A 15,909-nucleotide genomic window follows, 5' to 3' on the forward strand; every position below is an offset into this window, starting at 1 on the left:
GGATGAAATTTCACTACTTCCTGATTCAGTTCAGTAACAGAGCAAACTGGGTACTTTTCCTTTGAAAATTGCAGCAATGTTAATAGTAATAGTAGTAATAAATACAATTATAAAACACTTCAATGTGCTTACTAAGTACCAGACATTGTTCTAAACACATAAAAGTCCTTGCTGCTTTGCAAGGACTATTGATCGACAATAATGCTTATATGATAAAACTGTGCTATAGCACTTACTATGTCTACACTTAATATAATGTCATTAGGTTATAGCAGAGTTAGTCAAATGCTTTTTGTTTGTTCCTTTCTTGTTGCCTATAGATCCTTTCTCCCACTACATTGTAAAAGCCAGGCATGCTGGACATGGAGTGGAATATACAAGTGAAGTAAAACCACTGTGTGAACTCAACCACATGTGAAAATGGCCCAATTCTGTTCATGATAAAGTTGATAATGACTCTGGCTGAGATTTCCATTCTTAGTTTAAGTATAAAGAAGCACTGCGGCTTACCCAGAATAGCACTGTATATGATCTCCAAGTTAGGTATTAGACAGAACGCAACTTAAATGCCTTCACCAGAGAGTATAGGGATGTGAAAAGGACATGTCCTATTCTCTTTACCTATGGCATGCTGCAGACAACAAAACTTTTCCTAGGAGACTGATAATAAGCAAGTGGCCTACTGTCACTGTCTTCATCTTTGGGAAATTTTTCCATAATTTTATGAGTATCTAGATGAAAACTGCAAATGGATCCTTATTAGAAAATAAATGGTATTTTGGTATTATTTGAGATCTCATCTATTCTGAGGAATAGGGTAGAAGAAAAGAAAAACTCAGAAAAGAGCTAACTACATAATCTAGCCACCACAATCATCCAGCAAATATGTTTTTTAATCAGTTTTAGTCTACATTCTGGTGCACCATTATACCTCTGTAATATTTTTGCCTCTAAAAAAACTGCTCACTATAAATACGTTCTCAGAAAAAATAGTCCAGATATTGCCACGTGTGCCTTTTTTCCTAGTGTTTTGCTATTTAAAACACCACCTCCTGACAATATTAACTTCAGTTAGTACATCCGAAGTTATAATGAAAGAATTAAAGATACTTCATGGATAAGTCTTGAAAATGGGGGTTCTCAATGGAAAAACTGTAAATAATTTTTACATTTCATAAATGAGTGATTTTAAAAATGGCAGTTATGCAAATTGAAAAATAATCAAAGGGCCAGTAAATAGCACAGTATACAATTCTTAAATACTCTGAGTAAATGTGAATCTGCACTGGTAAAAATCCCTCACGAAACAACAACTCTATGAACAAATTTTTTTTTTAATTTAAGGTATTACATACTTGTGAATGGTAGCTGATTTGTAACAGAAAGTACTGATTTTTCTATTACTACTTATCATAATACATGTTCAGAATTAGCAAAAAAAATAATCTAATTAGATTTCACCTAAGGTAGCTAAAAGCAACTACAAGCCTACTCCTAGCACAGTATCCAGTTATTTTCATGTGCCGAAAGTGTTGCTTCAAAAACATTAAGTTTCATGATTTCACAACTCATGCATAAGTTAATGCTTAAACAAACAATAAATATGATTTCTAAACCTATTTAATACTCTTCATTTTGGTGATTAAGCCTTGGCTTAATCAGAAATATGTACAGAGGTCACCTATGAACAACTGATACCACAAAATCACTCTGTAAAAGAAAATGGATAAAACCATAATACACAGAAATAATTTTACAAAGTAGTTTTTCAAATGTTCTTTAAACATAGAACTGCTAACAAACATAGAAATTTAACCAGGCAAAGTTCAAACTTAACCTGTAATTAGTTTCCTAAGAACATTTTTTGTTTTAATTTAGTAATTCAGTAAATTTAGTTAGCATTTTCTCCTTAAGAAAGCAGAAATGGTTCTAAAAAGTTACACAGAAAAATTCTCGAAACTATTAAAACACTATTGAATTTTTCTGTCAAAATCAGGAACTTTAGTAAAAATGGAAGGTTTAAAGTCACCTATAATGCTTAAAACTATGGCTGTATTCAAAAATACTAGTAAGTTTATGCTGTAATACATACCAAGAAGTGGTGACATATTTTGAAATATACGAAGCAACTCTGGTGTAATACTTGGGCTGTTCTCCAAAGTCACTAACCTAGAAAAGAGATACTGATAATTACATCACTTTCCATAACCACTAAAGCCATTAACAACACAACTTAAATATAAAAATGCTGTCCCTTCTAAAGGAAGAAAAATGGACAATGCAGAAAATTATAAAAATTATCTTTCAGGAAAAGAATTACAAATGTATCAAAATTAAGTATCTACAAATCAATAGTATTTCTATATACATAACAAAAGTAGTAAGGAAAGTAACTACATACTAAAATATTTATAATACAGTTAAATGATAAAGCAAAAACATGATAATTACGGACTGGTCAAAGAGCTATACACAATGGAATAAAACTGGACCACACAAAAATAAATTCAAAATAGATTATAGATCTAAATAACAGACTGGGACCATAAAACTCCAAGAAGAAAACATAAGCAGTAAACTCTTGAACATCAACATTATAATTTTTTTCTGGACATATCTCCCCAGCCAAGGGAAACAAAAGCAAAAAATAAACAAGCAGGCCTACACCAAACTAAAAAGCTTCTGCACAGCAAGGGAAACCATCAACAAAATAATAAGGCAACTCACTAAATGGGAGAAGACACTTACAAATGATATGTCCATTTATAAATATATTTATATCAAATTTGGATATTTTGAATGATATGGGTGAATATCCAAAGTACACAGAGAACTCATACAACCAACACCAAAAAAACAAATAATCTGATTTAAAAAGGGGCAGAGAACCTCAACTGTTTTCCAAAGAAGACAGAGAGATGACCAACAGACACATAAAAAGACGCTCAACATCACTAATTATCAGGCAAATGCAAATGAAAACCACAATGAGCTATCACCTCACACGTCAGAATGGCTAGCATGAAAAAGACAAGCGATAATAAGTGTTGGCAAGTATGTGGAGAAAAGGGAACCCTCATGTTTTGTTGGTGGAATGTAAACTGCTACAGACACTATGGGAAATAGTATGGAGGTTCTTTATATAATTAGAAATATCAAACAACCCAGTAATTCCACTTCTGGAATTCACTTAAGAAAACAAAATAGCTAATTTAATGATACAGACAACCCTATGATTATGGCAAGATTATTTACAATTGCCACAATATGGAAGCAACCTGAGTGTCCATAGGTAGATGAATGGATAAAGAAGACATGATACATATATATGGTGGAATATTACTCAGCCATAAAAAAAAGAATGAAATCTTTTTATTTGAGACAACATGGAAGGATCAAGAGGGTATTATACTAAGCGAAATAACTCTGAGAGAGATAAATACCATATGATTTCACTAATATGTGAAATCTAAAAAATAAAACAAATGAACAAACAAAACAGAAACAGACTGATAAACATGGAAAACAAATTGCTGGTTGCCATAGGAAAGAGAGTTAAGGGTGGATGGGGGAAGCAATAGGTGAAGGGATTAAAGAGGGACAAACAGTTACAAAATAAGTCATAGGAAGAAAAGTACAACATAGAGAATATAGTCAATAATATTGTAACATCTTTGCACGGTGACAGCTGGTAGCTACACTTATACTAGTGAGCATTTCATAATGTGTATAATTGCTGAATCACTATGTTGTACTCCTGAACCCAATATAATATTGTATATGAACTATACATACTTCAATTTTTTTTAAATGTACCTCAAAAAAGAAATAAATAAAAGAGGAAAACATCTTGAAGAATTTAAACTACTTAAAAATAAAATGACATGGTATGTAACTGCAGATTAAACAAATTAAGACTTGGAAAGGAGAGGAGTTGAGGCAAACAGTTAAAACACTAAATTCTTTACCATCAATGAAAGGGAAAGTCACAATTTTGATGAATAATTAGACAAAGGCATACATACCAACATCTTTAAAGAAATGTAAATTTTAATGTTCCCCTTCCTCAAAAAATATAGAATAGAGAGAGCTTAAACTAAAAAGACAGACATATCACTTCAGCAATTAAATGTAAGAACTTAAAATTCTTTTGAAGTAAAGAATCTTTGGTTAGGTCCTAAAATGCAAAATATAAAAATTTGCTCTATATAGGAGACATAACTAAATTTCAAGCAGAAAAGCTAAAATGTAAAAGATGAGCAAAGATAATCAACTCAAATCTAAACAAAATATACCATATGACAATATTAACAGATGTAATTTAAATGCAAAAGAATTAAAAGGTGGAAAATTAATTGGTACATATTCATAACATCACATGACACTTCATGAAAATACTAAAAATTTTAAATGCTTTATTAAATCTTTTAACAGTATACAAAAGTACCAAAATTCTGTATAGTGAAGAATACTTTTTAAAATTTACAGATCAAAAATATCAGAAATAAACAGGGATACTGACACTAAGAAAACTGAATGATATATTTTAACAAATCAATGTCAAGATTAAAAATCAAAATAGTAAGATAACTATAAGACCTACATGTTAAAAAAGAGTATTTTTAAGGTCTGCATCTTTGATACCATCATTACTATTTATGTGAATATACAAATTAGAACCTATAAAAAGTCATTAAAATTCACATGAACTTCTTAAAAATTGTACAAGCAACATGTTCTATTAACAGTGCAACAAATCCAGACCTGAATCCTATACTTTAATATGGAAAAATAAACGCAGAGCAAAGAAGTCATCATTAAATTGTAATGCTACCACAAAATTAAAAAAAGGACATTATATGTATAAAGACTTCAGGGAAGACAATTAAACTCCAAGACATTCACAGACTTAAGTTTTTTTTAAGTAAAAAAAAATTAGAAGCAAAAAATCCAGAAGTGAAATAAACTAATGAAAGGATAGAAACAGAATTTATATATCTAACATATCTAACATATATCTAACATGTAATTTATCTTTCATATTACTAGAAGGATCACTAATAAATGTACCTTAAATACAGATAAGACAAAAATAAAACTAAAAGTAACAGAGATAAAGCAAGTAAACTCATAAAATGTTTTACTAGTATCTGAAGGGACTAAGAGCCAAAACTAATAGATATTGAAAATCAAAATTAAAATAAACAATTATAAACTGATAACTAAGAAACAATCTGAAAATGTTATTAAAACTGTGATTGATTTCCTAGCCCCTGCCAGGAGTCCATATCTAGTCCTCTTTACTATTGAATTTTCAAGTGATCCAAGGAATAGTTACCATATTACAGAGACTGTTCCAGTATGAAAAAAATGATTTTTAAAAATTGGTAAATTGGCAAAACAAACATAACCGTTACATAAAATCAGGCAGTACCACATGTGCATTATATATACAACTTATTTGTAAGCAGAGGAAAAAATAAAATCAGATAAAATATTAGAAAACAGATTTGTACAATATATTAAAAGTACAAGTCGCCCTAGCAACTAAAGTTTATCTTAGGAAGTCAGTCTTTTGAAGAGAGTTTTTTTAAAAAAATGATGTAATCTCCTCAGTAGATGGCAAAAAGCAATCAAATTAGTTTTTTTTTAATGTTGAAAAGCATATTATAGTTAATGGCATATAATTGATGCTGGTTGTTTACCAGTATCCATGACCCCACCCTATTTCCTTTAAAAAAAAAAAAAAGCTGTTCCTGCAAGGTCTTTCGTTCATCTGCTGCTTATAAATACTTTACAGTATTACATGTTTATATTAGGAAAGAAGATTAAAAATTGCTGAGTTAAATCTTAGTATGTAGGTCAAATGACAAAGACAAAAAAACCTAAAGCAAGTAGAAAGAGGAAATCATAAATGTAAGAGCAGAAACTAATAAATAGAAAACAAATTCAACAAATAGAATCAATCCAAAGGTTGGTTCTTTGAGGATACTAATAATATTGATAAGTCTCTAGCAAGATGGATCAAGAAAGCAAGCAAGCCATGGGAAAGAAAAAACAAAAACAAAATATAATCAGTGCGAAGAGTTACACTTTATATACATAACCACAAACATCAATTGGTATTGGTTATATCTAATAAATTCAAATTCCCATTCTCCAAGATAACGATCTTATACCTTTGCTCCCCACAAACTTCTCACATCTTCTATACATTTCCACTCCAGCCCATAACACTCACCTGATGGCTATACTTCTTATTTTCTTGAGAAAATGGAAACTTTCAGATGTAACACTTTCCTCTCATCCCACTATGATAGAACAATCCATCTTTCTGCCTCCAGGAAAAATGGATGAGGTATACCTGCAGCTATTTAAAAACAAACCCTCAACTTGAACTAACACCCATCCCTTCTTGCCTTCAATTATCACATTCTCCCTCTGGGCCTAATTCAGCCTTGTAGACCTTGCATTTCCCACACCAGCACATGCTGCCCAATTTCTACACTCCTCTCCAGAGTAAAAGTTCTCAAACACATTGCTAATGGTCACAACCTGTACTTAACTCCAACTCATTTTCAATCTATTCCAATTCTAACTTCTGTTCTTAGTACCCCACTGAAGCCTGTCCTATCATCTCCATGTAGACAAATTCACTTCTCTGTACTCTTCTTACTAGAATAATCAGCAACATCTGACATAGCTCAACACCCCTCTTTAAGAAAATAATCTCCTCTCTTGGCTTGGTTTTCCTCCTATGTCAGTAGACAGCTCTTCTCTGTCATCTTTGATGGCTCCTTGTGTGACCTCAAAATGTAACTTCTTTAGTATTCTATCCTGAGAAGAATGTTCTCTATTTGCCCCTTTCCTAGGCAATCTTACCAATTCTCAGGCTTTAAATGTACACAGAAAAGTGCTAAGCACTTTACAAACATACCTCATCTTTACAACAGAAATGTTAGGTAGGAATTATTTCTCTTCATTTTACAGATACGGAAACTGAGGCCTGTGGAAGATAACTAAAAACCTAATGCAGTGGTATAACTGGGATTGGCTGGCACTCATAACTGAGTTTTATTCCACTAGGAAAAATGTATGTAGAAATATGTATGCTGATTCTTTAAACAATCTTAGCTATTAATAAATTTGGCAAACTGAAAAAAAAATATTCTAAAGACTTAATTTTATTTATATACAACTAAGGGCTAGGAAAAAAAGGGATTACCATTAAAAGAACAATGCACTTTTATAATTATTTATTCATGCAATCTTTTAAAAATGCATAGACCTTTAATATATTGACATAGTATCTGTAATACTGATAAGTATCTTAGTCTGTCTCTTTACTACGACTAACACTTAAAATTTTTCTAATAGTCAACATCATACAGTATCTACATGTTTCCAGGAAAGTATTTTTATGCCAGAGATTAGTGTTTTGTGTTCTAGAATGGGAATCACAAACTATAGCTCATGGGGCAAATCCAACCCACATCCTACTTTGGTAAACAATATTTTATTGGAGCACAGCCATGTCCATTGTTCACATATTATCTATGGCTGTTTTGGCACTTAAAACAATGGAGCTGAATAGTTTGGAAAAAGACTGCATAGCCTGGGAAGCCTAAAATATCTACCATCTGTTCCTTTACAGAAAGTTTGCCCACCTCTGATCTAGAGTAATTCATCCTATACAAATAAAAATATATGAATATAAGTTTCAACACATGCTAATTTATAATCAAACCATCCAGAAATCATTTAAGTTCAAGCATAACCTAGAAAAGAATGAGAGATCCTGCAAATTAATAAGTATTTAGCTAGTTCTGTTTTAAAACTGTTCATGTATGATAATATGGGAAAATGTAGTAACCACATTGTTTTTTCATGTGAAACATTCATAAGAGTGTATATCAATAATACCTTAATAAAAATTTTAAAAAAGACTGTTCACCTAGTATTCTGAAACAGATCATTGATTTATAATCTGCAACAAAGATACTTTCTAGTAATAAAAAAAATTGTTCATTCCTAGACATCTAAGCAAAACTTAGGAAGGAAGAGAGGAAGGGAACCACAAATGTTAAATTTTTCTATGGTTAATTTCTGTGATTTGCTTTTTAATTCCAGCAGTCAGTGTATACATGGAATTTTTAAACCTTTCCTATATTATAAACTATATCTTGAATAAAAACTGGCCCTGCAGGAAACTTGCTGCTATCAGTAAGATAAGCTTACGAGGGCAAAAGGATTTTCTAGCACAGTTTCTTACAGAGTGGGCAGTCAGTAATGGTCTATAGCACCAAGTTGCCACAGAAAGAGAGTTTTACCTCTTAACGCTACATACTACTCACTCAATACAATAGCAAGTCAAGTCAAGACTAACAAGCACTAGTATTTGGGGCTGAGGTATAGTATCTCAGTACTTACTGGGTAAGGTAGTAAGGCCCCAAAGCCCTCACATCACCCACAGCGTCTCATTTAACAAAGCTTGAAGTCCAATTTGAGTTTTGAAAATTTACCAAGATCTCCATTTTATATTCCAAATCCAAGAGACTAAATGCAGCTGAGTTCTCACTGAAATTTCTGCTTTAACTTGACTATTATTGCCTACACTAAGCAACAGCTGCTAAGGAAAGATGGGCCCATTTTGTTACCCAGTCTGGAGAAACTGATTTTATGCTTTTGTTTTTAGATGCTGAGTTTTTAAGTCCTGTAACATGACCTCTGCTTTAATGGCATGAGAATAGGTAAGGCCAGGAAAAAAAATATCCATGGTATCAAGTTTTTCCTCTTACCATAATTCTAAACCATCTTCCAGAAGATAAACATGTGGAGGCTGGGAAACATCTGTACTCAGTTGAATAACTGGGAGCAGGAAAGGGTACAGGTTCTTGCTGTCTGCTCCTAATCCCTATGGGAAGTATAAATAAAACTTAACATAAGACACTCTAAGATACCACTCAACCCCAAAAAATAGTCTGTATAAAAAATTCTAAAACCAACGTGCAAAAATAAATCAATCAGACTTTTCTAGGATGGTCCTAATTATAAGCACTACTAAAACAATGTTAGTTTTGTTTACTTACAATGGAAAAGCAAGTAGCAAAAAATACTCTTTAATTGCCTTATGATAGTAAAACCATATACACCAAGGCTACACACATCCGTTCTTTTTAAGAGATTCCACATTATAAATATTTATTTTCCCCTCTCTGAGTACTAAAGAGTTATTAACATTGATATATTAAATTCTATAAATTATCTCTCCCAAATAACTAATCTAAAATGAATCCAACCTAAATGGTTATCAGTAAGAAAACAAAACTATGGTAAATTCATATTCTAAATACTGAGTAGCCAGTGAAAAAGGATAGGCATGGAATGAAAATAATCTTAAAAATAATTACAAATAGGACATAAAAAATGCAGAAGTATGTATAACAATTCCACCTGCCAAAGAATTTTTTAAAATATCTACATATCTATATATGCAGATACATGCATAAATATGTTTCCTGTGAGCAAATTGAAAAAAAAAGTTAACCCTAGTTAAATACGGGAAAGCAGAAAAGATGCTGAAAGGGGGTAAAAGGAAGTTTTCTTTGTCAGCTTTTAAAAACATATGCAGACTTGTTATTTTTTTTTAATGAAGAATATTTATAGTATTTTTAATGAGCCAAGAACACAGTTGGAGGAAGAAGAGGTGGTTTTATCTAAAATTCTACTTTACCTAATTACTGTCTTACGGAGGTTAACTTGGTATATCACACTAAATCTAAGCACTTTTAAAGAAAACAAAAATGATAACAAGTCAATTGCTAGTCCATAATAATCTCCATAATCTTATAAACACAGAAAGGAAACCAAGTAAAATATCAAATAATTCAAATGTCAATATAGTTTATAGCAAATTACCATGCAACAAAACACATATGTATTCCCCTTTGGATGTCTGGCATAAATTACATATATATAAAATATATGTATGTATGCATATATATATATATATGTGTGTATATATCTGTGCGTGTGTATACAAAATTCAATCTTTATCAGTGGGGCATAGATATTTCAGTAGAAATATATAAAGCTTATCCTTAAACATGTTAAGTATAAATTTGGCCCTTTTTACAAGTAAAAATCACTTGAAACACCTTATTTAAAGATTCTTCCAGGGGGAGAGAAATAAAATTTCTGACTTAATAAACTAGTATATCAGGATTTAAAATTCAGTTAAATTTTACTCTCTAACAATATTTATTGTAACAAAAAAGAATATTAAGATAAAGTGGTCAAGTTCATTTTGATTATCAAATAAACTTAACATTTCCTAGGAAAATTAGAATCTATTTACTTAGTGAACACCCCAGTTAGCACAACACACTAGCATTAGCAAAACTAAAATAAGTGACTGCTAAACTTGAAGACTCTACTGGCCAAACCTGAAGAGATTCACCTTTGTGATGATGTAGTGGTCTAAAGAATGTGTCCAATCGCAGATATGCAGCTTTAAGTAAATTTGAACATTCCTTCATGCCAGTTATAACTACAAGTCACTGTCTACAATACTATGAAAGCTCAAAAATAAATTCATCATTTATTAATAAAACTATCAGAAATGCTTAAAGTGGGGGGAATCTGTTGTACTATAATTACATAAGACATAAGGGGAAATTAGGTGAAGGGCACAAGGAATCTCTCTGTAGGATCTTTGCACTTCCTGTACGTTTCTAGTTACTATTTTTTTCAGTTAAGGGGGGAAAAAAGTCCTATAATATCGGCATTTTTCAGGATATTGTCTTTGGCTCTCTTCTCATTTCCCAAATAAATGCTGAAAATGTCAAAATCTATTATCTCCAACCCTAATCTCCAATCCAAATACTGCAAATGACAACAGGACATTATCACCCAGAAGACATTTCAAACTCTTAAGTCGACCACTGAACCAACTCATTGTCTTTCTAAACACAGTCCCTCTTCCTGTATTTTCTAACTCAAGTGACATGAGCCACTCTCAATGTAGTGATAAATTATATCACAACCACCTTCTAGTTCCTCTTCCTCCTCACCCCACTATCTAAACAATCCTTAATTCTATCTCTCTAATATTTTTTAAACCTTTCCCTTTCTTTCTATGGCTTTACTTCAGGTCCTAATCATCTTTTTCATGGTTAACAGAAAGACGCTCCCAACTACTTTCCTTGATTTTAGTTTTATTCCCTTCTAGACCTTATCTCCACTACCTTTTGTAAAATAAAAATAACACTCCTTCCTCTGAACTTCAAGAGATATCCTTTTTGCCTTCCTGACCAGAACCCCTGCATTCAAACTCTGTACTCTATGTTCCAGCTACAACAAACAATCTAGTATTAGAAGTCACTACGTTAACATCTGGAGAAAGCTGGCACATTTAACACATGCATTTACCATTGTTCCTAAAAGCATATAAAAGTGAGTTTTTAAAGACCTAAAAAGATAGCATAAGTAAAGCAACTCATCTTTGGAAGCTAAGTGATAACTAACTTAGCAGACTCAGAAAACCAAAGCTCAAAACCAGTAGTGAATAAAAGGGCAAGAAGAAACATGATTCACATTACGGAAACTCTAAAAGACTAGGGAACTGGTACCACTAGTTACTTTGGGAAAGGTGAGCTTTAAGGGGAGGTATTAAAAATAAGAGGACCCTCTCTAAACTGTTTGAAAAGCAGTGTGATGTCCAATATAGGCAGGTCACAGGGAAGGCAGTAAAGCATGAAGACAAGTTGTGACTCAACTGCATCTTACTACAGTGACAGACAGTGACTGCAATGGGAATTGTAATATTGGTGAATGTTGAAACCACACTCCTGTTCATGTGAAACCTTCATAAGCCTGTATATCAATGATACTTTAATTTTAAAAAAAAAAGTAGAAAAAGACAAGCAACATGATTTCAAGATCTCATCCACATCCACAGACTAATATATGGCCCTCCTCTGAACCAGCATAAAACTGGTCAATTATTGTCTGGTAAGGTAAAACAAATGGTCTCACGAAAAAGAGATAATCAAGAGCTGACTTACTATATAAAATAGAGACAGGTAACATGAACCAGGAGACTGAAGGATCTTTCACTGAAGAAAGACCTCAAAAACATGGAACATTCTCCCAGCAACAATCCATCTAGATCATTCTAAAGGAAAAAACCACAATCAGCAAGATTCCCATACATACTCAACCCTTGCAATCATCTTTTTAGTGCCCAATTCTGAATTTACATAGAAAAAATATTAGTAGTTCTTAAAGCTGGATGACGGTTATCTATAAAGATTCATTATACTGTTCTTCCTGTTTTTGTGTATGTTCCAAAATTCTTTACAATTAAAAGATGAAAAAGGCAATCAAGGATTAACAGATAAGATTAAAATACCTAATACAAAAAAGAATGAAACAAACACAAAACATCACTGTGAAGGAAACAGAGACCACACACTGAGATAAGAGCTCGGAAAAACGTATCATTAATATCACTGCATCCATAAAATGTAAGTGAAATGTGCCAAGAAAGCGGCGTGAGTAGGACAGTGGGAATCTCCTCCCCAAAACATATATTTTTGAAAATACAACTATCCATAAAAGAGAGACCAGAAGACACAGGACAACAGCCAGACTACATCCACACCTGCGAGAACCCAGCGCCTGGTGAAAGGGGTAAGATACAAGCCACAGCCCGGTGGGACCCGAAGCCCCTCACCCCAGCTCCGGGTGGGAGGAGAGGAGTCGGAGTAGGGAGGGAGAGGGAGCCCAGGACTGCTAAACACCCAGCCCTAGCCATCCGCACCAGAGCACAGACACACAGTGCATGCATGGGGTGCTGGAAACTAGGGAAGCAGGACAGTAAGACCTGTGAGCGGATCCCGCAGCCAGCGCCTCTGGGACAAAGAAAACCGAGTGCTTTTTGAAAGTCTTAAAGGGACAGGGACCCCACAACTGGACGGAAGCATCCCGGGTCACAGCCCAGTAGCTGGAAATTCCAGGAAACTCCGGCACACTAACCTCCTGGGCAACAGCTCTGAGACCCCTCATGGAGGTAAACAGCCAAACAGCCCCTGGTCCATTAACCCTCCAGGACCCCGCCATAGCAGAGCAGCAGCCTGAGGCTGGCCACACTCACAGCAAAGGAGCTTCCTCAATACCGGCCGGGCAAGATACAGAGACCCAATCTACATGCAATTGCCCAACACAAGCCATTAGGGGTTGCAGCTGTCCCAGTAAAGAAAGGTGAGGAGCAAATGGAAAGAGTCTGGGCTCTCCCAGCTGACATATGGGTCAATAGAATACCACTGCACGTATCAACATGAAAAGGCAAAAAAATTTGATCCAGACAAGACTAACCCAGACATTTTTGACATCTTCTACATCTTCCCCTGAGAAGGAACTTGGGGACATAGATTTAAACAATCTTCCTGAAAAAGAATTCAAAACAAAAGTCATAACCATGCTGATGGACTTGCAGAGAAATATGCAAGAACTAAGGAGGGAGAATAAGGAAATAAAATAATCTCTGGAAGGAATTCAAACCAGAATGGACAAGATGCAAGAGACCATTAATGGACTAGAAAACAGAGAACAGGAACACAGAGAAGATGATGCAGAGAGAGATAAAAGGATCTCCAGGAATGAAAGAATATTAAGAGAACTGTGTGACCAATTGAAACAGAACAATATCCGCATTATAGGGGTACCAGAAGAAGAAGAGAGAGAAAAAGGGATAGAAAGTGTCCTTGAAGAAATAATTGCTGAAAACTTACCCAAACTAGGGGAGGAAATGGCCTCTCAGACCACAGAGGTACACAGAACTCCCATGACAAGGGATCCAAGGAGGGCAACACCAAGACACATAATAATTAAAATGGCAAAGATCAAAGACAAGGACAGAGTGTTAAAGGCAGCCAGAGAGAAAAAAAAGGTCACCTAGAAAGGAAAACTCATCAGGCTATCATCAGACTTCTCAACAGAAACCCTACAGGCCAGAAGAGAATGGCATGATATGCTTAATGCAATGAAACAGAAGGGCCTTGAACCAAGGATACTGTATCCAGCACGATTATCATTTAAATATGAAGGAGGGATTAAACAATTCCCAGACAAGCAAAAGTTGAGGGAATTTGCTCCCACCAACCACCTCTACAGGGCATCTTACAGGGACTGCTCTAGATGGGAGCACTCCTAAAAAGAGCACAGAACAAAACACCCAACATATGAAGAATGGAGGAGAAGGAATAAGAAGGGAGAGAAATAAAGAATCATCAGACCGTTTTTATAATAGCTCAATTAGCAAGTTAAGTTAGACAGTAAGACAGTAAAGAAGCTAAACTTGAACCTTTGGTAACCACAAACTTAAAGCCAAAAATGGCAATCAGTACATACCTTTCAATAATCACCCTAAATGTAAATGGACTGAATGCACCAATCAAAAGACACAGAGTAATAGAATTGATAAAAAAGCAAGACCCATCCATATGCTGCTTACAAGAGACTCACCTCAAACCCAAAGACATGCACAGACTTAAAGTCAAGGGATGGAAAAAGATATTTCATGCAAACAAAAGGGAGAATAAAGCAGGTGTTGCAGTACTAGTATCAGACAAAATAGACTTCAAAATAAAGAAAGTAACAAAACATAAAGAAGGACTTACATAATGATAAAGGGCTCACTCCAACAAGAGGATATAACCATTATAAACATACATGCACCCAATACAGGAGCACCAACATATGTGAAACAAATACTAACAGAATTAAAGGAGGAAGTAGAATGCGAAGCATTCATTTTGAGAGACTTCAACACACCACTCACTCCAAAGGACAGATCCACCAGACAGAAAATAAGTAAGGACACAGAAGCACTGAACAAGACACTAGAACAGATGGACCTAATAGACATCTATAGAACTCTACATCCAAAAGCAATGGGATACACATTCTTCTGAAGTGCACATGGAACATTCTCCAGAACAGACCACATACTAGGCCACAAAAAGAGCCTCAGTAAATTCAAAAAGACTGAAATCCTACCAACCAACATTTCAGACCACAAAGGCATAAAACTAGAAATAAATTATACAAAGAAAGCAAAAAGGCTCACAAACACATGAAGGCTTAACAACATGCTCCTAAATAATCAATGGATCAATGACCAGATTAAAATGGAGTTTCAGCAATATATGGAAACAAATGACAACACAAAGCCCCAACTGCTGTGGGATACAGCAAAAGCAGTCTTAATGGGAAAGTATACAGCAATGCAGGCATATTTAAAGAAGGAAAAATAATCCCAAATGAATGGTCTAATGTCACAATTATAGAAATTGGAAAAAGAAGAACAAATGAGGCCTAAGGTCAGCAGAAGGAGGGACATAATAAAGATCAGAGAAGAAATAAATAAAATTGAGAAGAATAAAACAATAGAAAAAATCAATGTAACCAAGAGCTGGTTCTCTGAGAAAATAAACAAAATTAGATAAGCCTCTAGCCAGACTTACTGAGAGGAAAAGAGTCAACACACATCAACAGAATCAGAAACGAGAAAGGAAAAATCATGAAGGACCCCACAAAATACAAAGAATAATTAGAGAGTACTATGAAACCTATATGCTAACAAGCAGGGAAACCTAGGAGAAATGGACAACTTCCTAGAAAAATACAACCTTCCAAGACTGACTCACAAAGATACAGAAAATCTAAACAGACCAATTCCCAGCAACGAAATTGAACCAGTAATCAAAAAACTACCAAAGAACAAAATCCCCGGGCCAGATGGATTTACGTCGGAATTTTATCAGACATACAGAGAAGACATAATACCCATTCTCCTTAAAGTTTTCCAAAAAATAGAAGAGGAGGGAACACTCCCAAACTCATTCT

At 34.1% G+C, this 15,909-nt stretch overlaps 1 protein-coding gene across 4 annotated transcripts in view; it reads right to left on the bottom strand.

Moving 5' to 3' along the window:
* Positions 1-15,909, bottom strand: part of IPO11 (importin 11) — a 289,809-nt gene that overhangs the window by 154,392 nt on the left and 119,508 nt on the right. For all 4 annotated transcript variants that reach the window (XM_073235815.1, XM_073235800.1, XM_073235804.1 and 1 more), the window contains exons 21-22: positions 8,799-8,914; positions 2,093-2,169 (exon numbers count right to left, since the gene is read on the bottom strand). In XM_073235815.1, the coding sequence (XP_073091916.1) occupies positions 2,093-2,169; positions 8,799-8,914 (193 nt within the window). The remainder of the gene's footprint in view (positions 1-2,092; positions 2,170-8,798; positions 8,915-15,909) is intronic.

Source organism: Manis javanica, chromosome 1 (assembly GCF_040802235.1).
Source record: "Manis javanica isolate MJ-LG chromosome 1, MJ_LKY, whole genome shotgun sequence".
Lineage (NCBI taxonomy): Eukaryota > Metazoa > Chordata > Mammalia > Pholidota > Manidae > Manis > Manis javanica.